The sequence below is a fragment of the Zonotrichia albicollis genome, chromosome 19 (genome assembly GCF_047830755.1).
Source record: "Zonotrichia albicollis isolate bZonAlb1 chromosome 19, bZonAlb1.hap1, whole genome shotgun sequence".
NCBI lineage: Eukaryota > Metazoa > Chordata > Aves > Passeriformes > Passerellidae > Zonotrichia > Zonotrichia albicollis.
Window position 1 is genome coordinate 13,162,239 of NC_133837.1, and position 24,538 is coordinate 13,186,776.

The 24,538-nt window shown below is 63.6% G+C and overlaps 3 protein-coding genes and 1 long non-coding RNA gene across 12 annotated transcripts in view; 2 read left to right on the top strand and 2 right to left on the bottom strand.

The window, feature by feature from the left end:
* Window positions 1-4,541: 4,541 nt before the first annotated feature.
* Window positions 4,542-8,805, top strand: CBX8 (chromobox 8). Of its 2 annotated transcripts, none has more exons than XM_074554810.1 (5): window positions 4,542-4,700; window positions 5,085-5,128; window positions 5,309-5,374; window positions 5,449-5,539; window positions 5,703-8,805. In XM_074554810.1, exons 1-5 carry the CDS (start codon window positions 4,632-4,634, stop codon window positions 6,519-6,521), a joined length of 1,089 nt encoding a protein of 362 aa, XP_074410911.1. In that variant the 5' UTR covers window positions 4,542-4,631; the 3' UTR covers window positions 6,522-8,805. The 2 variants fall into 2 exon arrangements, with proteins under 2 accessions (XP_074410911.1, XP_074410912.1); XM_074554811.1 differs by having other exon boundaries at window positions 5,473-5,539.
* Window positions 8,806-9,892: 1,087 nt separating this feature from the next.
* CBX2 (chromobox 2) lies at window positions 9,893-17,540 on the bottom strand. Its single transcript, XM_074554957.1, has 5 exons — window positions 16,978-17,540; window positions 16,852-16,895; window positions 16,312-16,377; window positions 14,929-14,998; window positions 9,893-14,705 (listed from the first exon to the last, which is right to left on the bottom strand). The coding sequence occupies exons 1-5, from the start codon at window positions 17,047-17,049 to the stop codon at window positions 13,353-13,355; spliced, it is 1,605 nt and encodes a 534-aa protein (XP_074411058.1). The 5' UTR covers window positions 17,050-17,540; the 3' UTR covers window positions 9,893-13,352.
* Window positions 16,598-24,538, top strand: part of RBFOX3 (RNA binding fox-1 homolog 3) — a 121,412-nt gene continuing 113,471 nt past the window's right edge. For 4 of the 8 annotated variants that reach the window (XM_074554961.1, XM_074554966.1, XM_074554967.1 and 1 more), the window contains exon 1: window positions 17,639-17,981. Coding sequence is in view for 4 of the 8 variants with exons in the window: in XM_074554965.1 (XP_074411066.1) it covers window positions 16,792-16,880 (89 nt within the window). In the remaining 4 variants the exon portion in view is untranslated. Of the gene's footprint in view, window positions 16,881-17,638; window positions 17,982-24,538 lie in introns of those variants that run through there. The other 4 variants (XM_074554965.1, XM_074554959.1, XM_074554958.1 and 1 more) reach the window with 4 other exon arrangements.
* Window positions 22,676-24,523, bottom strand: LOC141731202 (uncharacterized). Its single transcript, XR_012583171.1, has 3 exons — window positions 24,418-24,523; window positions 23,858-23,953; window positions 22,676-23,464 (listed from the first exon to the last, which is right to left on the bottom strand). It is a non-coding gene; the product is annotated as an uncharacterized LOC141731202 (long non-coding RNA).

Here is a 24,538-nt window from a genome sequence, read left to right on the forward strand (position 1 = left end):
GGAAATGAATGCAGCGCTTCCGAGCGGCACCGTCGGGACGAGGCCGGGCTGCGCCCGCCGCCTCCCGGGCGGCAGCGGAGCATCAGAGGGGTTTGGCCACCACGGTCCTCGGTACCGACTGCCCCGGGGAGGATGTGCGGCTCGGTCCCGGGGCGGCGGCGGGGCCCGAGCGGGACGGGCGCTGAGCTGCGTCTCCTCGGGGCGGTCGTTTCGCTGACCGGCCAAAGCCTCCGTAACCGGGCAATAACGATCGAACGGGCAGAGACAAGTTCCTCTGCTTAGGTGATCGGTAGAGTCCCCGAAGCCGGGATCCTCTCGCTCCCTCTGTGTCCGTCCACGCCGAGATCCCTCCGTGGCTCCGCCAGCTCCCTTCGGTGCCCGGAGAAAGGGCAGTAACCGTACCCGGTGCCCTCCCAGGCGTCGGCCGGACCCGAGCCGTGTCCGGGGGGGGCACGGTGCCTCCCGCCGCCACGTCCCCTCCGGAGCCGCCGGGGAAGCTCTGCCCCGTCATGAATTCGATGTCAAACACTCGACACGAAAACTTGCACGGGAATTTCTGGGGTCTTATGGACCGCCGGCGTCGCCGCTGCATGGGCCCATCCGAGATGTCCTCTCCTCGGACCGGACACCCCCGCGCTACCCGGAGCAGCCCCGCGGCACTGTGCGGTACCAGTGCCCCAGCTCGGAGCCGGTCGCTGTCTCCCCAGTTGTTCCCGAGCTGCTCGGAAACGAAAAGGCGGCGTCTGGGGGGCCGGGCTGAGCCCCCGGTCTCGGACAGCACCGTGAGCCGGCGGTGCCGGCGGTGCCAGGGGGTCCCGAGTCCTCACCCCCCGTCGGCACAGCCCGGTACCGGTCCGTGGGGCGGCGAGGTGCCGATGCTGCTCCCGGCTCCCGATGCTGCTCCCGGCTCCATTCAGCTACTGGGGGAGAGAAGAGTTTTCCTGCGCGCCTCGGGCACGGAACCGAATCGTGAGAAACCCGCAGCCGAACCGGGCGGCTGGGCTGACCGGGAATCCGGGGCTGGCCTCTCCGAGTGTGCAGGGCAGTGCCCACGCAAGCAGGGAGCTCGCGTGGAAAGTGGCTGCGGGGCGTGCTCTGCCCTGCGCGGCGGTACCCGGGCTGCGGGATGCCTCTCCCGGGACCCCGGGGACAGCCCGGTCCGGATCGCTTCGGGGGCGGGCAAGTTTTGGGGTTCTGCGGGAGCCACCTGCTCTTCCCCCTCTCCCCTCTGAGGTCCCAGGGTGGGGGCCGTGGTCGGATCGCCCAGGAGATAGGGACACGCTGGGACGCGACCGTGGCATGAAGGGGTCTCTGAGGGACACCGGCATCCCCGGCCGCGCGGGGAACCGGGCCCGGTCGGGCGGGGGGCTGTGATGGATCCTGTCGTCCTCGTCACGAGTGGCGCCGGGACGGAGCAGCTTCTGAAGCGCGGCCAGCAGAGCACACGGGAGTGGCGGGGAGCTGCCCCGCTGCGATGCGGGGGGATCCGTGGTGCCGGCGGTCGGCTTGGAGCCAGGTCCGTTCTCCCGCCCCGTTCTCCCGGCTCAGCCGCACTCGGACACGCGCGCTCGCCCCGCCGCCGCCACGCGCGGCCCCGAGAGGGGCTCCAGCTCTCCGGTTTCGTTGCAAAACTCGCTGCCATGGTGTCCTCTGCACAGGGAGAACCGAGGGGGGAGCCGGGCACTCTGCTGCCCAGCAGCCCTCTGAGCCCCGAGGAGTTCATCGCACGAGTGTGGCTGGAGGAGCGTAGAACCCACAGCCGAGAGGATGGTTTGGGGTCAAATGGGCGGAAACGGGGTTTGCCGGGACAGCACACGCTCTCGCCGGTCTGGAGCTGTCCCCTTATCGGCAGCGAGTCCCGGGATCCCAGAACCGGGCCCCGGACCGGTGTGGGTGACGGGAGCCGCAGGGATGAGCGGTCCCACCCGGCCGAGAGCCCGTGGGGCGTCCAGGCAGCTCCTGCCGTTGACCCTGGCAGCGTGGAAGGCTCTCCGTGCCCCGGCTCAGCCCCTGCTCCCGGGGGCCCGGTTGTGCGGGAGGGGCCCCGCGGTGCCGCCGGCTCCGGGCTCGGAGCTCTCCGGTCACCCTTCGGTGGCGGTGGGAACTGCCCGGGTACCGTCCCGCCCGCCGCTGCCGCGTCCCGCACGGCTGGAGCAGCTCTGTCCCGCTCCTCCTTCCGTGCCAAGCCCACCGCGAGTGGCCGCAGCCCCGGCCCCGCTCACCCACGCGCGGGGGCTTCGGGCGGTTCCCCCGCGGCGGCGGCGGCTCCGCGCTGCTTTCCCCGCTCCGCTCTCGTTTGCATCTCCCCTTCTGCCTGCCCCCCCCCGCTCCTCTACCGGGGCGCGGCTCCGGCCCTGCGCGGGTTCCGCGTGGGTTCCGGCGGGAGGATGGAGCTGTTTGTCCGCTGGTGCCGCCGTGAGAGGCAGCCGGAACCTCAGCCTTGGCTTCTCTCCTCCGCGCCCCCACGCGTGGCCGCGGGGCTCCTCCGCGGGCGGCGGGGCCAAGGTAGCTGCTCGGTCGGGAGCTGCGCGGCCCCTCCGGGCTCGCGTGTGGTGCTGGTACCGGGCGGCACCGCCTCGGATCCGCGGTTCCAACGCGCACCGAGGATACCGACAGCCTAGGTGCCGGGCAGACACCGACATGCTCGGGGCTGCGGCAGCCCCACGGCCACGGAAACGGACGCCGGTCGTGCCGGGGGGACACCATCGGCTTCCGACCCTCAGCCTCGCTTCCCCCGCCGGGCCGTGCCCCCGGTGCCGCCGGCTCTGTCCTGTACTAAGCACCTTCCCAGGAACGGGGTCCAGCGGGCCGCGTCCACGCCAATTCACGAGTCGCCCCGCGACCAGCCTTAATTAACAACGATTAATTCGACATAAACGAAAAACTTCCCGGGACGCAGCTCGCCGGGGGCCGGGAGACCGCGGAGGTTGCGCTGCCCCCCGGCCCGGCCACGCCGCGCACAACTCGCGTGTCCCGACGGCTCCCGTGGCCGCGGGGTTTGGGCCGTGCTGTGGGAGAACACGGGAGCCGCGGAGCGGGAATCTTCCGCCTCCTCCCGGTTTCATTTCGGCCGGGGGCGACGGGAGGAGGGATCTGCCCACGGAGAGCCGACACACGAGGTCCACGTGCCGCGTGGAGCCGTGCAGGTCCCGCTGTCGGCGCTCCCCGCGGGGTCTCGAAGCCCCACTCGTGTCCGCCGTTGGAGGTCCGTGCCCGCCCGGGTGGCACGGCGGCAGGCAGGATCCCGGGACACAACGCTGCTTGGGGTGGGGACAACGCCGGTGCCCTCCGATCCCCGCGCCCACGGGCGGCTTCTCCGGCCAGGGAAGGGTCTCGTACCCCAGCCCCAGGCCGGCGCGGCTCTGGGGATGCCCTCTCGTTCACCGGAGGGCCGGCGCAGCCGCATCCCCGCGGCCGTTCCCGCAGTGGGTTTTCCACTCGTGAGCGTGGCAGCCGCCGAGACCCGCTGCTCGTCGGCTTCGAGCTCCTTAGCGGAGGGGAGACAGGAGGGAAAGACCCACGGGAGGCTGCGTCTGCTCTCCTCCGTCGTGAAAGGCGCCAAAGGAGCCCACGCAAGTCCCACCCGCGGGGCAGCTCCCCGGGGCGACGCTGCCCACGGACACGGAAACGGCTTCACTCCGCGGCACCGGGCTGAAGGGCTCACATCGACAGCGCGGGGGGCGGGTTCGGTCCCTGCCCACTTGCGAGAATCGGGCGCGTGGGACCTCCTGTCTGCCTGAGGCTGCTCCGGTTTCCCGCGACTCGCGCGTGTCTCGTTCTTCCGTGGCCGCCTCGGGGAGAAGGTGCTGTCTCCCGTGCCGCGGGGCGAGAGGCAGAGCCGGAGCGGGGAGCCGGTGGGGGGACCGGCTGGCAGCCTCCCGGTACCTGCTGGCAGCCCCGTTCCTCCGCCAGTTTGCTAACAGACAACGGGGCAGATGGACCAAATCCCGCGTGGAGCCACCCCGCTGGCCCCGGGTCACCTCTCCTCCCCCCCGGGACCGCAGCCGAGGGATGCCGGCACAACGAAAGCGGCGGCCGCGGTACCCAATTCTGCCTGTCGTGTTCGGGTCGCCGGGAAGGATTCGCGTTCCCGCAACGGCGACGGCGCCGAGCGGCACGCGGGACCGCGCCTGTCCGTGGATGGACCCGCTACCGGGACGGGCGGTTCGCGCGGGATCGCTCCCACCCCTGACGCCGCTCTCTTTGTCCGACCACCGGTAGGCGGGCCAGGCCCGTTCCGCGGCGGAACCTCCGTTCCGCACCATCCTGGCGCCGCCGAACCCCCCGTCCCGTTCCCGGTACCGCGGAGCCCCGTGGCGCCCGTTCCCCGTTCCGCGCGCCCCCTTTGTGCCCCGCGCCCCTCCCGCGCTCCCGGGGCCGTCCCCCCGAGCGGGGCGTGGCCCGGTACGAGTGGGCGTGGCCCGGTGGGCGTGGCGGTGGGCATGCCCTCAGGCCCCGCCCCAGTCCATCGGGACGCGGCGCACGTCGCGGGGCGGGGCGCGGCCGGGCCAATGCGGCGCGGGCGGAATATTCCACCGCGCGGGGGGGGGGGCGCGGTGACGTCAGCGGGCGGAGTATTATGGTCTGGGCTGCGCCGGGGCCGCCCCTGCGCTGCGAGCGGCCGCGTAAACATGGAGCTCTCGGCCGTCGGGGAGCGCGTCTTCGCGGCCGAGGCCCTGCTCAAGCGCCGCATCCGCAAAGTAGGTGCCCCCCCGGCGGGCCCCCGCCGCGCCCCCGCCGCCCCGCGACCCGCGCCCCGGCCCGCGGGGGGCGGCTCTGTCTCCCCCCGCCGCGGGGCGGGCTCCGCTCCGCCGCTCCCGCCCTCCCTCCCTCCGCGCCTTTGGGGGGGGGCGGCGTTAAACCCGCGCCCGGGGGGGTGCGTGTGTGTGAGTGCGTGTGTGTGTGTGTGTGTGTGTGAAATCCGCGTTATTTTTCATTGTTGCATCTCCCCCCCCACACCCCGCGCCGCGCTCCGCTCCCTGCCCGGGGCGGTGCGGGGGGACCTTTGTTGCGGGGCGGTTTGTCGCGGGTTTGTCGCGGGTTTCGCTCCACGCATATTTATTTCCCTCGCTTCCCATCCGCAGGGCCGCATGGAATATCTGGTCAAATGGAAGGGCTGGTCGCAGAAGTAAGTGGCCCGTGGGGCCGCGGGGGGCTGCAGCAGGGGCTGGGGGGATGCTGGCTGCACCCCCTGCTCTCTCTTTGTGCCACAACCAGAACCTTTATGCCCCTGGTTTTTTATTTTATTTGTCTTGCTCCCTCCTGGCTCCTTATTCTGTTCCCTCTCTCCGTCCCACCTTGCCCCCAGGTACAGCACTTGGGAACCCGAGGAGAACATCCTGGATGCCCGGCTGCTCGCAGCCTTCGAGGAGAGGTACAAGGCCTTTACTAGCTGTAGCAGTTGCGCTTGTAAATATGTTGCTGTCTTGTAGCTATGCTGAATTGAAGCTTTGGTTCTTTTAACACCTCTAGGGAGCGAGAAATGGAGCTTTATGGGCCCAAAAAGCGAGGCCCCAAGCCCAAAACCTTCCTGCTAAAGGTAAGGAGGCCGGAGCCCGCGTGCCAGGGCTCCAGGCCAGGGCAGGGGTCCCTTTCCAGCCCCCTCGGAGGATGCTTCCCTCAAAGGTGGCCTCTTGTAAGTTGCAATTACCCAGCCGGATGGCAGGATAATAAAGTCACCGGGTGATTTATCTTCTTTGCAGGCCCAGGCAAAAGCCAAAGCCAAAACCTATGAGTTCCGCAGCGACTCTTCCAGGGGCATCCGGGTGCCGTATCCCGGCAGGTCCCCCCAGGAGCTGGGCTCCACGTCCCGGGCTAGGGAAGGACTGAGAAACATAGCCCTGGCCCCCCAGGGCAGCTCCAGCAGCAGCACCCCCAAGGCAGACGGCATCCGGGAGCGGGTGATCCGCGTGGAGGACAAGCCCGGGGAGACCCCCAAAAAGAGAGGCCCGAAGCCCAGGAAGGAGCTGTACAAGGACCTTGCGGAGACTCTGGACGCCTCCAAGAGGAAACTGGGGGAGCCGGGGGACAAGGTGGGGGACTACCTGAAGGCCAGGAAGATGGAGGAGGCGGGGGCGGCCAAGTTCGGCTCGGGACACAGCGTGATCCAGCTGGCCCGGCGGCAGGAGCCCGAGCTGCCCGGCGCCCTGGCCGGGCCCACCCGTGCCGAGCCGGGCCCCGAGGCCTTCCCCCCGCGCCTGGCCAAGCACCGCGCGGACTTTCTGGACGCCAAGGGGCAGGGGGGGCTGGACCCCGGCGGGCCCAAGCTGCTGCACGGCGCCGTGGGCCCGGGGAACGTGGGCGGCCTGTACCGCGACGGCGTGGGGGGCCCGGCCGGGCGGCCCTCGCTCATCGCCAGGATCCCCGTCGCCAGGATCCTGGGGGACCCCGAGGAGGAGTCCTGGAGCCCCTCTCTCAACAACCTGGAGAAGGTGGTGGTAACTGACGTGACCTCTAACTTTTTGACCGTCACCATCAAGGAGAGCAGCACGGACCAAGGATTCTTTAAGGAGAAGCGATGAGTTTGGTGGAGGTGGTGCTGGGGTTTTCTTCAGTCAGATCCAGACAAAAGCTTGGTAGAGCTTGGTGGGCCTCTCTTTTTTTCTTTTTTTTTTTTTTATGCTCCTTTTTTTTTTTTCCTTTTAAATTTTTTTTTCTTTTGTTTTTGGTCCTGGAGGGAATTTAGAAACTGTCCTAAATTCATTAACTCATTCTTTTGTTTTGTTTTTTTTTTTCACGTCTTACATTTCGTTGGAAAGATTATCTCTAGAGTTATATTTTCTATTAGATGTAAATATGTTATTTAAGAAAAAATGCTTATATATATATATCTATATATATATATTTCAACTCTGAGTTGTTTTATTTAAATGGAGACAACAGTGACTGCTCAGTTGCTCCTAGAAAGGACAATAAAACTGAGAACTATCGAGTTCACGCATCTGCCGCAGGAGCCGGTGTACATAACAGTGTTCATAGCTAAGTATGTGCTGGGTTTTTTTAACTATTATTTTTCATATGATGCTATGGATGGTGGAGGGGGACGTGTTGCTCCCTCGCAGGGCCGAGCGCCCGGATTTCTTGATTGTGATTTAAGGTGTTGCTTGTACAATCAAGTGTGCTGTGTCCAGGACTGTTGCCCTTGACAGTTGACGTGAGCACTTGAATTCACAGTGTTGTTGGGGATGGGGTGTTTCCAGTCTAACAAAAAAAGTCATGTTGCTACAAAGTCGGGGCGGGGAAAAGCAGAAATCCATAAAAAGGCTAAAAGTGTTGAAGTATTAACTTGAATTCCCTTTTCTTGCGGAGGAGAGGAGTTTGTGTGTGTAAGGTTCCTGAGGGATGATACTGAAATGCACTTTAATAGAGTTGTCGTAGCAGTTGTGGGAGATGGGACTGAGCTGAGTATATCTGTTTTCATTTTGTCTGGTCGCTTGATTCTGTTCCCCCATCCACTAAAAACAAAAAACCCCAACAAAACCCCCCTCTGTTTACATTCCTGAAATGCCAGAGAGGTTGGGGAGGGAACATCTCACTGCCCATATTTAGTTACTTTATTCTGCTACAGAAAGTGGATTATTATTATTATCATTATTTTTATTCCCAATCACAGTTTACTTCAGACTGTTGGAAGACTCCTGATAAAGTGTTTTGTAATATCCACATCCCTGACGAATCCCAGGGTCACCTTTGTGCATTCAGAGACAATAAATACGTCCCTTTCCTTGCAGTGGTTAAACAATAGCCAAGAGGCGAAATATTCCTGTGCGGGGCAGCCCCGCTGCCTCGGGTGGATTTGGTGCTGGATTTGCCCGTGGGATTCCCCCAGGGCTGGGATCCAGAGCTGGGATCCCTTCCAGGGCTGGGATCCGGAGATGGGATCCCTCCCATGGTTGGGATCTGGAGCTGGGATCCCTCCCTGGCTGGGATAGGGAGGCTCTGGGGGCTCTGGACGAGCTGCAGCAGTTTGGCTGTGGGTTGTGGGGCTGGGGGTGCCCCTGCTCTGCTGCTCCCCCAGCTCGGCCACCCTGGCACGGGGAGGGAGCCTGGCCTGGCTGTGGCTGGCTGAGGTGGAGCAGGTGGCCCTGTCCTCCTCACACCTTACTCTGGCTGTCAGTGGGATGGGAAGCACGGGCCCGGCAGTGCCTGAGGGCTGGGACTGAGCCAGGGCCCCTCATCCCTGAGCTCCTGAAGGCCCAGGGAGCTCCCACAGGCTGAAGGAAGGGCTGGGCAAGGGCCATCTCTGCTGCAGGGCCCTTCGGCAGCTTCACCTTGCCCCGTTCCCTTCCCCATCCTTCTGTTGGGACCCGAGAGGTGCCTGGCAGGATGCTGGACTGGCTGTGCAAAGGGAGCCATCGTGTCTGACAGTTCCCAGTTTGGTTTTCCTTTCTTCTTTTTCATTTTAATTTTTTTTTTTTAAAGACATCTTTTGTAAAATTGAGGTTTTTAACTTGGTTCGTACGAAGAGCCGATGCGTTGGTTCCGGTGCTGGCACGGTGTTGTTGGAGGATGAGGGAGGAGGGGGTTGAGCTGATTGTGCTCCCGCTGCCGCCGGGGCCGGAGCATCCTTCCCTTTGCAGAGAGCCCGGAGCCGCCGCCGCCCCGCTGGGAGCTCCAGCGCCGTGTCCGTGTGTCCGGCACAGCTGGAGCGAGCCGTACCTGTGCGTGTATCCGTGTGTCTGTACATAGCCGTGTACCCTGCGTGTGTGTGTGTGCGGGCGCGTGCGTGTGAATTATTTAAATCTAAGACTTGTACAAAAAAAACGATTTGGCTAAATCTCAGTCTCAGAAGTGAAGCTTAACTACGTGTCTTCTGCCAGCCGTGAATGTCCATATGAGACCTGCTTTTTATGTCAGTTTAAATATATACTTTGTAAATAGAAACGTGTCTGGCTTCCCTTTGTGGCCCTGGGGGTACCGTGGGGGTCCCGGTGGGGTGGGGGCCCTGCAGCCCGGGGCCGGACGGGGCTGGGGGCGGCGGAGGCTCCGCGGCTGGCGCAGGTCTGGGCGCCCCCCCGGGGGTCCCGCGGTGCCCGGAGGGGGCGGTGGCGGCCGCTGCGAGCGGCTCCGGTCCGAGGGACGGCGCAGGAACGGCCGCTCGGTGCCGCCCGGTACCGGCGCTGGGCCGGCCCGCGGCGCTCCGCCCTTCCGACGGCTCGGGCGGCGGCGGCCCCTGCCCGTCGGGCCCGGCCTTTGTGCGAGCGCGGCCCGGGCGGGGGCGGGGGGCTTCGTGGCTTTTTGAAGCCGTGTCCTCATTAACCTCCTTTTTCTGCTCGGGCGGGTGGGGCGCGGACCCCGCGCCGCGGGAGCTGCCAGCGCCGGCCGGAGCGGGAGGAAGGGCCGCACAATGGCGCCTTTCTCCGCCGGCCGCCGGGGGGGCCCGTTCACACGGGCCGCGGGGCTGCGCCTGGGGCCGGCCCGGGGGCTCCCGCCCGACGGCGGCACCGACGGCAGCGCCCGGGGCCGCCCGCGCCCTTCCGCGGCCGCGCAGCGCCCTCCGCAGGCCGGCCCGGCCCCGGTCCCTGTCCCGGCCCCTGCCCCGGTGCCTGTCCCGGTCCCGCAGGTGCAGGCGCTCACCTGAGCTCCGCTCACGGGGCTCTCGGGGCAGCTCCAGGCGCAGCGGATCCCGGCCGGGAGGGGCTGCGGCCGGCACGGAGCCCGCAGGGAACGCGGTGCCGTCCCCCCGGTGCCGTTCCCCCGGTGCCGTTCCCCCACTCCGGTTCCTCGCTCCGGTCCCAGCCTCTCACATCCCCAGCCCGGGTCTGGCACACGGAGCCCCGGAGCGAGGCCGGCCCCGGGCGGTGCCGGGGGTACGGAGGGGAACGGGAGCGCTCCCGAAGCAGTGACCACACGAGGCTGAAAAGTTTAAAAAAATATTTATTGATATGCTAGAAAAGAAGTGTGGAAAAGTCATAGAAAACCCCCCACCCGACGTAACCATTTCCTAGTGTTTTCCTGCAAATAAATTAAAAGCAGCCTAGAGCTGGGGGCTACGCTAGCGTTAGTGTCCAGGAACACTGGAAAACTGCTCAGAGAACGTGGGCGAGGGGCTGGGAGGGACCGGGGTGCTGCGTGGGGAGCTGCTCCTGCTCCCACAGCACTCATGCTTTCCCAGGGCAACAACATCCCCGACTTTTGTTCTCAGAAAATAAAAGCAAACAAACAGCTGCGGTTTAAAGCAATCATAAGTGTCATACAGGAGCGATTTGGCTCTCTCTTTAATTAAAACGTACAAATCAGAGCACTGACTGGCACAAGTTACAAGAACAATTGTTTGTTTTCACCTATCTCAAATTTCTGTCAGTAAAACCTTTCTCCTGGCTCTGGAGCCCATCACACACAGCTCAGAAACTCAACACGAACCAAACCCCCAAACTATCTCCATCCCTCCGTGTACTCCTGGGATTTTTTTGGTACAAAATATATATATAAAAATAGACTCAGTTTCTCAGGATGATGGCTGAATCGGCCACCTCTTCCAGTCCAATGGAAAACAACAAGGATGCTTAACCAGATTACGCCTGGGGAAAATATCCTTTCACTATACAAATACCGCAGGATTTCCACATCGGAAACCCCTTAGAAAATGACAAGTGACAAACCTTTAATTGCCTGTCTGACACCCGGCTGAACATGCCAACCCATAGCAGCAAACTCAAAAAAAAAAGGAATAAGAAAAGGTAGAAGTTGAATCCTAACGGCACATAACCAGGGTCTGCACCAACCAGGGGTCTTCCAACCCCTGTCCACAAAGATTCCAGTAAATTCATCACAGGATGTGTCTTTGGGAAACAAACGCCAGTGGGAACTGTGCACTCAGCCCCCCCAGCTGCTGGGAGAGCCAAGACCCCAGAACAGCAAGTGAGAAAGGGGCTGGGGAAGAAATGTAAAATCCTGGATTATCATTTTCACCATCGTCAGACCTTTGGAATTGAACCAGCTGGTGAGCAAAAGGCACAATAGCAAGTGGTGAGAGCAGAGTCCTGTGCTGCTAGAGGGGACATGGTGGGTGATGGAGGGGCTGCCTGCTGTGGACACGTGTCCCTCTGCCAGGCAGGAGCCAGGCCCTGCAGGGACGAACCCTGGGAGCTGGGACAGGGCTCTGGAGGGAGCAGCCAGCCCAGAGCTGCTGTGCAGGCAGCCAGCACCTCCCCTGCTGTCACAGCCCAGCTCCTGCCCTGCCCTTGGGGCCTGGCCCCTCCTTGGAGCATCCTCAGACCATTTTCTCCCCTTGGAGAAACCAACCCACACATCCTCTTGCTGCAGGCAGGAGCATCCCTGCCCGGCCAGCTTCCCCTCAGGGCATTGCTCAGCAGGGCTCTGCACAGCTGGTGTCCCCCAGGGGACCAGGACACTGTCCCCACAGTGTCACCGTGTCCCCAAGACCCTGTGACCACCCTGCTTTGCATAGGCACAAACCTGTGGTGGGACCGGTGCCACAGCCAAGGCTGAGATAAGGACGGTCCAAAGGCACATTGTTATCAGTTTGGATTCACAAACACCAGGCAGCAAACGTTTGGTGTGTGGCTGAGAGCGTCACCCCATGCTCCCAGAGCCCTTGGTTCTTCTCCCAAAGCACTGGCACCCCTGGCACAGCACACACCCTGCCCAGGGCACTGCTGGCTGCTGGCACAGGCCAGTGCTGCCCTGGGGCTCGTTTGGCAAGGTTACAGCACAAGGGAAACTGCACAGATTGTGACATTTTGGCATCACCTGAGAATGACCCCATGACCATGGGGGCTGCTGCCTCAGGGGGTCACCAGCACCTGCACCCCCAGTTTGGTGCATGCACCCACACTCCTGGGAGTGTCCCTGCCTGGGGCAAAGGGAAATCCTGCCCTGGTGCCACCTCTGCCACCTGGGGACCTCCAAAGCAGTGACCTGCTGCTCAGGGGAGGGACATCAGAACCGTGCAGGGAAGGGGCAGCTCCAGCTGTTCATCGCCTCTGAGAAAAGGACTCGGCATCAACAGAACAAAAATGACCTCGAATGCTACTAAACTCTGCCTGAACTGCTGCTAATTTTGGCTTCTAGGAGAAATCTGCAGCAGGGAAAACACTGCAGCGGGAAAGCCATCACTGGGTGCCAATACAAGCCCAAAGGAGCACCCCAGCTGTGGGATGGCCAGGGGAAGGTGAATGGTGCTCAGGTGAACAGCAGCCTGAGGTACGCACTGGCCTCAGCCCTTCTCCCTCTCCTCTCCCTTCCCACCACTCCACACCACCTATGCAGGTGGCCTTGAGCAGCTTCTGAGCATTCTGGGGAAAACCACGGACGATCAGGGTGAGTCTAACCCAGGGAGCAGCAGTCCTGGGTGTCCTGGCAGCCCCAGCACCAACCCACCTGCTGCTGGAAGGGTTCACACGTTCTGCAAGTCTTAAAAACTATTCCCCAGCTCCATCCCTGTGAGCGCCTGGAACCTGCTGAGCAGGAGGTGGAGATGCTGGCAATGCCAGGATGAGGCACAGGAGGGGTGTGGGGGCTCCCTGGGCTGCCCAGAAATTCATGTTCTTCTGGAAGCCAAGTCACTGCAGAGAAGCTGGTGGATCCTGCTGGCTCTCAAGGCAGGACTTTCCTCCATCAGAAAGGAAACACCCTCCAAAAAAAGCACCTCTGCCACCTGTTCTGTTAGTGGCATCCAGGACTTCACCTATCTTAGACTGGGGTTATTTCCCTCCCTCATGAAAAAAAAAAAATCCTTAAGAAAAAATGTAAACAATATTTCCCTATCAGCTGGAAACCCCAACAGAACTGCTGTGGGTTTCCCATCATTGGAAATGACCTCGCCCAGGGGGGTGGCTGGGCTGAGTGTACCCTGAAAAACCCCCGAATGCAGCTGCCCCCCACAGCCCCGAGGGCTGGGAGCAGCAGCTGCCTCATTTGGATTGACTTGCAGTTCCCCATGGCTCACAGACAGACCCACGGGAGGCCCAGGAGAGACTCTCCCAGGTGTAGGAGTGTTCATGGCAGCTCCACACCCTGTGGTCAGTGAGCTGCAGCCCTTGGATCTGCTGCCTCAAAGCAGAGACCTGCAGGCAGTGAAGCCTGGCTCGAAACTGGCCGGCCTGGCACCCCAGCAGCACCCGTGCCCCGCTCCCAGGGCATGGCATCGACCACCCCACATGGGGCACAGCTCCAGAAGAGGATGGAGAGAAGCCAGGGAGGAAATCCAGGCGCTGCTGGCAGTTTGGAGTGGGTTTCACTGCGTTACTGGTCCAGCCTTTCCAGGCACGAGGTCCAGCAGGTCTCACGAGGGCTCCGTGTTCACTTGGAATAAAAACACCTGATGGAAGAGCTGGGCAAAGGTGAGGGCGAGGCTGAAGGGCGCTCTCCCTCCTCTCAGGCTCCGGGGCTCAGTACTGCCGCAGGTTGAAAAACCCGACGCTGGTGGGGGACTCCTTGACCGTCACTGTGATCAGGTTGGCGGTGACATCGGTGACGAAGACGTGCTCGATCAGACTGCGCGTGGGTTTCCAGTCCTGGCTGGTCTGGATGGACACAGACATGTTCTGAGCCACGCCCGGGAGGGAGGCTGAATCGCGGTCCGAGTCGGAGCTGGTGTCCTCGCCGCTGCTGGCCTCGGACAGCGCGGGGCCTTTGCGGCTCTCGGGGGCCGCGTGCGCCTCAGGAGCGCCCGCCGAGCCCCCTTTGGCCGAGTCCCTGTCACCTGCCCGCTGTGTCTGCTTCTTGCTCTTGCCTCCGTCCGCCCCTGGCAGCGCAGCGGCACTGGCAGCGTTCAGCCCGGGCCCTGCCGCGCCACCCTTGGCAGTGCCCGCGCCCTTGGCACCCGCAGGGGCGGTGCCAGCAGCGCCCTTGGCCAGGGAGCCGCAGAGGTGCCGGGGCACGCTGCTCCCGCTGGCCGTGCTGGGCCCGTTCCTGACGCTCTGCAGGTTCAGAGCCTGCAGGTTCAGCTCCTGGCTGGAGGCTGCCTGGCTGCTGGCCCCAGATGAGCTCGATGGTGCCTTGCTGCCGTTGGGCAGCACCTGCCCTCCAGCAGCAAACCCCGATTTCTGGTCCCCTGCGGCGCTGCTGCCGGAAGCCTTTGCAGTTTTGGGTCCCTGTGCGTTCAGCCCCAGCTCCCCAGAGCCCTTCTGGCTCCTCATTTTCAAGTCCAGCCCTAAGCTCCCCTTGCTGGCTGCCTGTGCCTTGAGCGCCAGCCTGCCCAGGGCCGAGCTCTCGGCCGCACCCTGGCTCTGGGACATCCTGTTCATGTAGTGCACGATGGAGCTCTGCCAGCTGATGGCCTGGCTGGGGCTCGCCGAGCCGCTCTTCATCATGCTGGGCAGGTTCTCCCCTGAGGAGCCCCCCGAGCTGAGCCCAGCCAGGGCGCCCGGCGGGTCCTTCAGCATGGCCAGGCCTGAGCCCTGCGTGCTGTGCTGGGGCTGCAGCTTCCCCACCAGCTTGGCACTGCCCCCCGCCTCCTTCCGGGACGTTTTCAGCACCTTTGTCAGGTTCACAGTCCTTCGGGCTGCTTTCTGCTCTGGGGGAAGAGGTTTCCTGCCGCGCTTCTTCCTGGAAGCGTCTTTCATGTCGGGCTTGGCCACCAGGATCTGAGCTTTCTTCTGTGGCACCGGGTGCGTCTCTCTGCTGCGGGGACCTCTCTTTGCTTCCAGATCACTCTCATCCTCTTCCTCGGAAGAGGAGGAAGAGGAGGACGTGGAGGAAGAGGAGCTGCTTGACTTGGATTTCGTAGGCATCTCTGGTTCCTGCAAAGCAGCAGAGACGGAGAGAGATAACAGCAACAACCAAGGAATGGTTGTGGGCACTACAAACCCTCCAGGGTGGCCAGGTTCTCTATCCGTGTATCTCCCTGATCTTCAGGGATCCATCAGCTGATGGGATGGGCTGTGTGCTCGAGGCCAGCCCCAAACCCCAGTGCCCTCCAAGGGCAGAGCCCCGCAGAGCTGTCCCACCATGGCTGGAACTCACCATGTTCTTCCTGGGCCTGCCCCGGGGCCGCTTGCCTCTCTTGCGATTCTGCACCTCCTTCTCGTGCTCCCTGAGGAAACAAGGATCAAGGACAATGGTTATGGGGGAGAAAAATCATCTGGGGGAGCTGAGGCAGCCAGGTAGTGACCAGAGAGCCTCCCTGTGGGCACCCAGCACTCAGCGATGGACCATGTGGTGCCACCCATCCTAAACCTGTGCCTTTCCCAGCTCTGGGTGAGATTTGCTGTTCTTCTGCCACAAAGGGATCAGGCAGAGGGAAGGATCTGCCCCCAGCCCTGCTAAGCCTTGCTTTGTTTAAATGGGATGGTGCTCAGATGTAACACATCCAGCTGATTGAACACCATCCTGTCTGCTCTCAACACCAGATCCTGTTCTTGAATAAAACTGATCCACAAACCAGTTATAATTGAATCCTATCATAAACTTTAATGGTTTTTATTATTATTATGTCAAAGTACTTGGCAGCACTGTGTCTGCCATGGCCAGCTGGCTCCCCCTCTGCCCCGTGGGTGATTCTGGGGTGCAGGGCTCTGGAACCATTGCTGTTCTCAGCCTGCTCCAGGCACGAGCACAGACACCACCCTGTTCTGCCATCCAGGTGGTGCAGCCTGGAGAAGGCTCTAGGGAGACTTCAGAGCATCTTCCAGTACTTAAAGAGGCTCCAAGAGAGCTGGAGAGGGCCTTTGGACAAGGGCCTGGAGTGACAGGAACAGGGAATGGCTTCCAGCTGACTGAGGGCAGGGTTACATGGGGGATTAAGAAGAAATTCTTCCCTGTGAGGGTGCTGAGGCCCTGGCACAGGCTGCCCAAAGAAGCTGTGGCTGCCCCATCCATGGTAATGTCTAAGGCCAGGTTGGACAGGACTTGGAGCAGCCTGGGATAGTGGAAGTGATGGGGTGGATCAGGAAGAGCTTTAAGATCCTTCCTAATCCAAACATTCTCTATGATTTTCTCCCAGATATTGTGGAGTTTCCACAGTTTCCCTCACTCTCCCAGAGCCTCACCCTCCACAAGTTCCCTTTAATGCCTCCCAAGCACCATCTCCCCCCAGGGGTCTGCAGCCACCCCCCAGGCACAGCCAAGGTCCCTGAGCCCTGGATGGGGACAGGGAGCCCCCGGTCCGTGCCAGGCTCTGCCCCATTCCCCGGGTGCACCCCGAACCCTCGGGGTCTGCCCGGCCAGGGCACAGCCGCTCTAGGTAGACCTGGACCGACCGTGACTCCGGGGACAAACAAAAGGGCCTGGCCACAAAGGGCCCCGCCAGCTCCGGGCTGTTGTTTCCAACGGCTCCCACCACACGTGCAGCCAATTAGAAGTTAATTGACTTTACAGTTTGCTTAGAAACATTTAGAGTTTGCTCACTTCTTTTGGAAAGCCAGCAGCAGCCGGGGGTCCAGGATGTTCTCCTCGGGCTCCCAGCTGTTGTGCCTGCAACAGAGGACACGGAGCGGTGAGAGCAGGGGCCGGACCCCCCCGGCCGCTCCGGGCTAACCCGGGCCTGGCACGGGCCGGGGCACGGCGGAACCGGGGGCCGGCACAGCCGGGGGGCGGGCAGGGAGAGGGGCCGGGGGAGGGAGATCGGGAAGGGGCGGCCACGCCGCGGCGGGGCGAGGCGAGCCCCGCGCATCCCGGGGGAGCTCCGGTTGCACAGAGCGGCGGCGGGGCCGCCACGGCCGGGGGGGTGCGGCGGTTCCGGGGGGCTGCACCGGCCCGGGGGGGGCGAGCGGAGCCCCACGCGGTGGCGGGGAGGGCCCGGCCGCGGCCGCGCTTATTTGTAAACAAAAGGAGCGGCACGACCCAAACAAAAGCGGCCGGGCGGGCGGTCCCCGCGCCCCGCACCGCATGGTTCCGCGATCCGCGCGGCCCCGCACCGCGCCCCGCGCCCCGCACCGCCCCGCTCACTTGGAGGACCAGCCTCGCCACTTGACCAGGTACTCCAGCTTGCCCTGCGGAGAGAGACGGGAGAGGGGCGTTAGCGGCTGCCGGCGGGGGCGCGGGGACAGCGGGGCTGCGGGCGGCGGGTCCCACCTTGCGGAGCCGCTTGCTGAGGATGCACTCGGCGGCGAAGACCTGCTCTCCCACGCTGCTCAGCTCCTCCATGGCCCCGGCCCCGCGCACGCCCCCGCGCACTCACACACAAGGGGAGCCCCCGGGCGCGCCCCCGACGGCGGCCGCGCGCGCTCCGACCCCCCCAGATCCACGCGCGCCCCCCGGCACAATACGGCGGAGGGGCGGGCGGGGGGTCCCCAAATTCCCCGCCGGCCAATGGGGAGCGGGGGGCGGGGCGATCCGGCGTGGGGGGTGGGGGGAGGCATTGTCTGCGTGCGACCCCTCCTCTTCCTCCCGCGCGGGGGCGGCCGCTGCCCGGCCGGAGCGGGGACAATGGGGTGGCCCGGCCCGGGGCTTTGTTTGCCCGAGGGGCGCAGGGGCTTCCCCGGCCGGCCCCGCGGGGGGATCCGCCCGTCCGACCCGCGAGGGGCTCCTGCTCCGAGTCCCCCGCCCAAGGTCCCTCCTGGGCACAAAGCGCCCGTGGCTGGGGCAGCCAGCGCCGGTCCCCGCCGGGCCGAGCGGGCGGCAGCAGCACCGGCACGTTTTAGTCCTAAAATAGTTGATTATAATAGAATAAAAGCTTTCCCAGGGGGCGGGCGGCCGTGACCCTCGCGCGGTGCCGCTCGCAGCTCGGTCCCGCCCGGCCCACGGTCCCTCCCGAGCCGCGTTACCGGGGGTGCGGCGGCACCGAGCGCGCCGGCACCGCACGCACCGAGGCGTGTGGGAGCCGCTGCACGGCGGTTGTGCGCTGTGGGCGTGGAAGGATGAAATATGGTGCTTTACAGGCATGGAAGAAGATGAGTCAGCACCTCAGGGAGTTGTGCTCCGCGGGCCCGGAGCCTGCCGTTAACCGTGCGGGGATATGAATTGCCGTCGCCCCGGAGCCTGGGTGCCCGCGGCGCGCAGGGACTGAGCAGGAGCCGGACGGGCCATGGGGTGTCCTGCGAGGGGCCTCGCCCGCACCCCGGGCACTGCCGTCTCCGGTAAGCGATGCCGGGTTAGCGGAGCCGGGTTTAGGGATACCGGGTTAGCTGTGCCGGGTGTAGCCGTGCCGGGTTTAGCGATGCTGGGTCATTCGGAGCGGCAGCGGGTGCCTTGGGCTGTCCCCGCCGCGGGGGGATGTCACCACGGGGACCCTCTGTAGAGGCAATGTGAGACTGGACCGACCCGGGCACCGCGGGGTGTGGACGGGCCTGGGTGCCGGGTCCATGCCAGGGGCTCTCCTGGCTCGGGCGCTGTCACCTTTCATTGTTTCCTTTGACAATTACCGCGGTCGGTCGCTGATGGGAAGAGCTGTAGGAGCGTTTTTTTAGCCGAAGGTGACACGGAATTGTAACAGCGCCGCACTTTTTGTTCGAGTTCATTTACCTTGTGCCAGCTCGGCTCTTTGTGTGCGGCACCTCTGAGGTTTAGAAGCTCGGTGTGACCTCCCCTCGCCGTGTGCCTGGGCCGTGCCCATCCCGGCGGTGTGGGGCAGCCCGAGGGATGAGGATGAGGAGCCCTGGGGCTCCCCTGGCTGCGGGGATTCGGCTCTGAGAGACGAGCCCTGATTCGGGCGATGCTGGCTGAGCTCCTCTCCCAGCCGCCCCTCGGTGCTGCTGTTCCTGTGCTCCCCAGGAGGATGCAGGGCTATAGGGTCGCTGTTCTCTGCCTTCCCGGGGCCAGGAAGGGGAGGCTGGGTGAGTGGAGAGGCTCCGTCCAGCCTGATGGGCTGGGGCTCAGGACTGGGAGCAGCCCTTGGGATTTGTGTCCCTTTAGGAACCACAGCGTTTGTGGGGCTGTGCCATCAGCATTGTCCCTGGTCCCTCGTGGGGACTCTGACTGATCCCTGATGCTGCTCAGCCCCCATGGCACACTGCTGAGCCTGGGAAGGACTGTGCTGCTCCCTGGGCTGGAAATCTCCTTTCTCCTCCCAGGGCTTTATTAAAAACTGCTCCTGGGCAGTCCCTGGGCTGCTGTGGGCTCTGAGCCTCTTACCCCTGGCAGAGTGGGGTACCCCAGGGCTCCTGGCATGTCCTGTTCCCTCTTGGCCAGCCAGAGGAGGCCATCCCAGCCCTGGAGCTTCCCTGGGCACTGCTGGTCTGAGCTGCTGCTGGGGCTGCCCCCGCTGGGGCTGCTGCCTGGGGTGGGATGAGATACCCCCTTGCTGCTGGGGCTGTGGCTCCACCTGCGAGAAAGTGCCTTTTCCATGAATTCAGAGTTTCCCATCCCCAACAGGGACTTCACCTTTCTGGGGAAACTCAGGAACACCCACTGAATGAATAACTTGGCCCATGCTCCCACCAGGCAAAGTGACATTGGGCCAATAAATTCACCAATCACCATGAAAACCGTCATCATCTTAAAATGAGAGTCAGACCCCTGAGCTAACCTGACGGACCCTGATTTTGTAGCTGTTCCCAAGCAGGCCAGGCATCCCAGGAATGCCGTGGGTCCTGTGTTGTGTCTGTAGCAGGGGCTGGCAGGCTCAAGAGGGGGTTTGGTGTTGAAGAAAGGCATGGGGATGAGGGGAAAGGGATGTGCTGCTCCCAGACTGGAAAAATGTTTAAACTGGGGTTTACTGGGAATGAGTTCAGGTCACCCTGGGCTGCTGTGGGCTCTGTGCCCTGCCCATCCTGCCAGGCTGGGTGAGGGACACGGCTGCTTTCTGGGGCCCTGTGGAGCAGGGAGCCCTGGCCTGGTGGGTGCAGGTCAAGGTCTGGGGGGTTCCCAAGGCTCCCTGACCTCTGGATTTGGGCTGGACCCCCCAATCAGGTGCATTGCAGGGGTGCCCCGTTCCTCCAGCCCCGGGACCCCCGTGGCAGCGGTGATGGGGTGTCTGGGATGTCCCTGAGCCCAGAGGGTGAGGCCGGGCCCAGCCCAGGGAGCAGCCGGGCCATGATGGCCATGTTTGTTGTGGGCAAATGGTGGCTGTTTTTCCCAAGGCCTCAGCCAATCAAAGCACAGAGATCTGCATCTCATTTGGGTACTGCAGCCGGCTATGGAGCTGTGCAGCTGCCAGGATGGGGTGGCTGGGCCCCGCGTGGTGTGTGGGTCCTGTGGCCCTGTGCGGGGGTCAGAGGGGCCTGTGCTGCCCCCAGAACAGCATTTTGGGAGGAGCAACGTCCCCACACACCGTGTGCCATAAATAAATACGTGTCCTTGTATGTTTGTTGTTCTGTTCCCATCCCGGAGCGGCCGGGACCCCTGGGCAGCGAGCGGCTTCCCAGTGCAGGAAAAAGAAAAGGAAGCAAATGGTGTGGAAATGCATGGCAAATTGGGATGCAATACACAGCGGGGCTCTCCCTGCTGCGTGAGCCCCGGCCCGGGCAGGGGGGCGCTGGGGAATGAATTATTGGGGATGGCAGGGCGGGAGGGGATGCGGGGATGCGGCAGCGGCCGCGTCCGGGCATGGCCAGGCGGGGCTTTGGCCTTTGTCACCGCGAAACGTTGGCTGAAAATGTCCCACATTGCCCATGCACGAGGTGTGAGGAGCTGCGGGAAGGGCTGGGAGAGGCTCCAGGACAGGCAAAATGCGACAGTTTGGGGTTTCCTTGGAGAGGTGAGCTGGAGATGGCTCCCGGGCTGGGGAGCAGGGGCTGGTTTAGGTTCGGTGTGTCTGTGGGGATAAAACTGCACCCAGAGCGGGGAGGATCCTCTCACCTGTCTGGCCTGGGACATGGAAGCGTCTGTAAGATACAGTCGATCATTTATAACACATCCCTCAGCCCGGGGCACATATCAGGGCCAGGAGGGGATGGTGAGGTTCCAGTGAGTGCCATGGGTCTCCGGGGCATCCCCTGGAGCATCCTTGGAGCATCCCTTGGAGCATCCCTTGGAGCATCCTTGGGGCATCCCCTGGAGCATCCCTTAGAACATCCCTTGGAGCATCCTTGGGGCATCCCTTGGAGCATCCTTGGGGCATCCCCTGGGGCATCCCTTAGAACATCCCTTGGAGCATCCCTGTGGTGCGGCGGTGCTGGGGTCCCCCCGGGCCCGGCGGCAGCCGCGGGTGTTCCCGGGCTTTGTCCCTCGGCCCGAGGAGCGGATCCCGGCTCTGGATGGCCCCGGGGCAGCGGCTGGAGGCGCCGCGGGTTCGGGGGGATGCTCCAGGCCGGGCTGTTACCGTGAGCCGCTTCCCCCGCCCGGGCCGGGAGCTCGGGGGCCTGAGCGCGGCTCGGGAGCCCTCGGCCGCCGGCTGCCGGTACTGCACCGGGACACCGGGACATTGGGACACCGGGACACCGCCATACCGGCACACCGGGACATTGGACACTAGGACACCGGGACACCGGCAGGGCAGGAGGCAGTGGGAGATGGGTACGAGGGGATGAAGGAACAGGATGGGGCCAGGGAGGGGGATCCCCCCCGGTGTGCTCAGAATCCCAGGGCTGGTTGAGTCAGGAGCTCAGTCCCTGCTCCCAGCTGAGGGAGGATCAGCTCTCAGACGGGGATTTGTGTCAGGAGGTTGGGTCACCACAAACTCCATGTTCCCTGTGTGGGTCTGGGGAGCAGACTGGGACCAGCCCTATGAGCACTGCAGCTTCTCAGTACTCAAAGGTTTATAGAAAAGAGGGAGAGTGGCATTTTAAATGGGCAGAGAGTGATAGGACAGGGAAGTGGTTTTAAACTTCAGAGAGGAGAGATTTAGGTTAAATGTTCGGAGGAAATTCTTAACTGAGAGGGCGGGCAGGCCCTGGCACAGGTGCCCAGAGCAGCTGTGGCTGCCCCTGGATCCCTGGCAGTGCCCAAGGCCAGGCTGGATGGGGATGGGAACACCCTGGGACAGCAGGAGGTGTCCCTGCCATGGCAGGGGTGGCACTGGATGGGCTTTAAGGTCCGTTCCAACCATTCCATGTGTTTGTGATCCTGCTCTGTACGTGCTGGGCACGAGGACGGTCAGAGTCTGGCACCAGCGGGTTCTGAGCCCTGCAGGCTCTGCCAGGATCCCCAGGGTACCAGCAGAGCTGGCTGCCCCTGCCCTGGCAGTGCTGAGCTGCAGGGGCAGCCCAAGGTCACCAGCAGCAGAGCTGGGAAGGTTTCTGTGCACACCCTTATCGTTAATCCCACTCTGCACGGCGTGCACAGCGCTGGCCACGCTCCCCTTTCGGAGCCTCCCTGCTGCTGCCGCTGCCCTGACCCCCACCCCAGCACCGTTTCAAGCCAAACATTTTCTTCCTGTTTTTCTGAGGGTGCGGCTCTTGTTTCATCTCGTTGGGTGAAGCCGATGCAGCGAGCGAGTCTCTATGGCAACAGATGTTTATCGAGCCCCTGAGCTGAGGCACAGGGCTGGGGAAAGGCACCACAGCATCTGGGAGGGCTCTGGGGGTGCTGGAGTGCCACGCTGGCAGGGCTGGAGGGGGGCTGCTGGATGGGGGGGTCTTGCTCCCTGTCCCCAAAACCCCAGCCTGGCTGGAGGGCCCTGGGCTGCTTCCTGCACAGGGAGCTTTGGGTTTGTACAGGGGCTTTGCCTCAGCCTTGCTGGGGTGAGCTCCTGGGAGCCTGGCACAACCAGGACTGGCACAACCAGGAGCCTGGCACCACCAGGAGCCTGGCACAACTCCTGCCAGCCCCTGGCTCAGAGGAGTCACAGAGCTGTGTGCTGTGAGCTGGGGGTCCTGACCCTGGCACTGCCACGTTCCCTGTCTCCAAAATACATCAATGCCCCTCTGGAGCTGCACTCAGGGCAGGTCTCAGCAGTTCTGCCATGGAGCAGTGCAGCCAGGCCCATCCTGCCTGCAGCTTTGCTGCTCGGGGGGGCACGGGGGACATTTCCAGTTTTGGCCACAGGCACAAGGCACAGAAGGACAGGCAGGATGGTGCTGAGCACACCCAGGGCTCCTGGAGCTGGAAATGCTGAGTGACTTTGGGACCCTCCCGAGGCTTTGGGTGCCGGTGCCAGCCCTGCATGTGGCCAGCAGGGACAAACAGAACCTCTCTGTGTCCTGGGCAGGTCCAGGCTCAGCGGCTCCACCCCGGGTGGGGCCTGGCGCCTTTCAGGGGAGGCTCCAGCTCACTTAGAACAGATTTAATTAGCGTGGACACTCATTAAGTACCGGCTGTCCCTGCTCCAAACCCACCCTGGAGCTGCTGTGCCCCCCGCATTTGGGGGGATGCGCACATGCGGTGACTGTGCCAGGCTGGATCGGTGCATCCCCCAGCAGAGCATCCCAGTGTCCCCCAAAGCCCGGGAGAGGCATCTGCTCGGGGCCTCAGGCATGCTGGAGGAGCGTGGGTCAGGAATTTGGAGATGATTTGGGAATTCTGTCCCGTTCCCGAGCCTGGGACTGGTTGTCTTTGTGAGCCTTGTCCTTCCCACGAGTTCTGGCAGAGTTGCCTGGAGCTCGGGGGCTGCCAGGATAGCAGAGCACGGCGCTGCTGGTGCTCATTCCAGGTCTCTGCAGCCTGCAGGAGTCGGCTGGAGGCGCCTCGTGCCAGGGAATTGATCTGGAGTTACTCGTTCTGTGGTTCTCTGGGTGAATTTGCGCTGTGAGGGAAAGGGACCAACTGTGGTCTGGCAGCCACGAGCAGAGCCACGAACAGCCGAGGATTCCACAAACAGCGGAGGATTCACCCTCCCTTGCTCATGGTCCACACCTGGCTGCACGCAGAGGTCAGAGGACAGGGCAGGGGACAATGGCAGGGTCCAGGAGGGTGCCCACCCTTCTCCTCAGCCCAGCCCATGCCCCGGGCAGTGCCAATGCTGATCTGGGGCAGGAAAACTCAGAGTCCCGTGTGAGGTGCAAAGCCCCTGCTGTGCCCTGCAGGGAGCGGTTTCGGGGGGCTCCACAGACCGGGGGAACCCGGGGGTTCCACACCCAACCGGGGCACGGTTTGCTGGGGTGTTTGCCCCCATCCTGGGGGTCCTTGGGTCGGTTACCTGGTGGCGGTCAGAAAACTCCTCCCCAGCATCCCAGAACCGCAGCGAGGCCCAGCAGCAGCGGCAGCTTCTCGGCGGGATGGAGAGCACCCGAACCTGCCGTGCCGAGAGGGCGGTGAGTGCCAGCCCTGCCCCGGGGCCGGTGCCCACCGGTAACGGGTGACCGTCACCTCCTGCCGCCCCTTCCGCGCCTCCCTCCGCCCGGCCGGGAGCAGCTCCGCCCCGGTGCCACGGTGAGCCCTGCCCGGTTACCGAGCGGCGGGGATGGGGTGACACGGCCCGGTGCCCCGGAGCCGCTGGGGGTGGCGGCGGCCGCCAGGTGTCGCTGTTCCCGCGGGAATCCCGGCGGAGAGGAGCGCGCCCGGTGCCCGGTGCTGCTCCCGGTGCCGCTCTCGGTGCCCATTGCCGCCCCCAGTGCCGCTCCCGGTGCCACTCCCGGTGCCCATTACCGCCCCCCGGTGCCCATTGCCACTTCTGGTTCCTGTTGCTGTTCCCGGTGCCCACTGTCACTGCCGGTGCCTGCTGCCCTCCCAGTGCCCCCCATGACACCCGCTGCTCACCATTGCTGCCATTGTTATTGCCATTGCCGTCGCCATTGCCATTGTCGTTGCCATCACCATTGCCATTGCCGTCACCATTGCCATTACCGTTGCCATCACCGTTGCCATTACCGTCACCATT

What these genes read in the sequence shown, in the direction of transcription:
- CBX8 (XM_074554810.1), top strand. Translation starts at nt 4,632, where the DNA reads ATGGAGCTCTCGGCCGTCGGGGAGCGCGTCTTCGCGGCCGAGGCCCTG. An exon ending in TCAAGCGCCGCATCCGCAAA is followed by an intron (nt 4,701 to 5,084) that starts GTAGGTGCCCCC and finishes TCCCATCCGCAG; the next exon opens with GGCCGCATGGAATATCTGGT. An exon ending in TGGAAGGGCTGGTCGCAGAA is followed by an intron (nt 5,129 to 5,308) that starts GTAAGTGGCCCG and finishes CCTTGCCCCCAG; the next exon opens with GTACAGCACTTGGGAACCCG.
- CBX2 (XM_074554957.1), bottom strand. Translation starts at nt 17,049, where the DNA reads ATGGAGGAGCTGAGCAGCGTGGGAGAGCAGGTCTTCGCCGCCGAGTGC. An exon ending in TCAGCAAGCGGCTCCGCAAG is followed by an intron (nt 16,896 to 16,977) that starts GTGGGACCCGCC and finishes CTCTCTCCGCAG; the next exon opens with GGCAAGCTGGAGTACCTGGT. An exon ending in CTGCTGGCTTTCCAAAAGAA is followed by an intron (nt 14,999 to 16,311) that starts GTGAGCAAACTC and finishes TTGTTTCCTCAG; the next exon opens with GGAGCACGAGAAGGAGGTGC.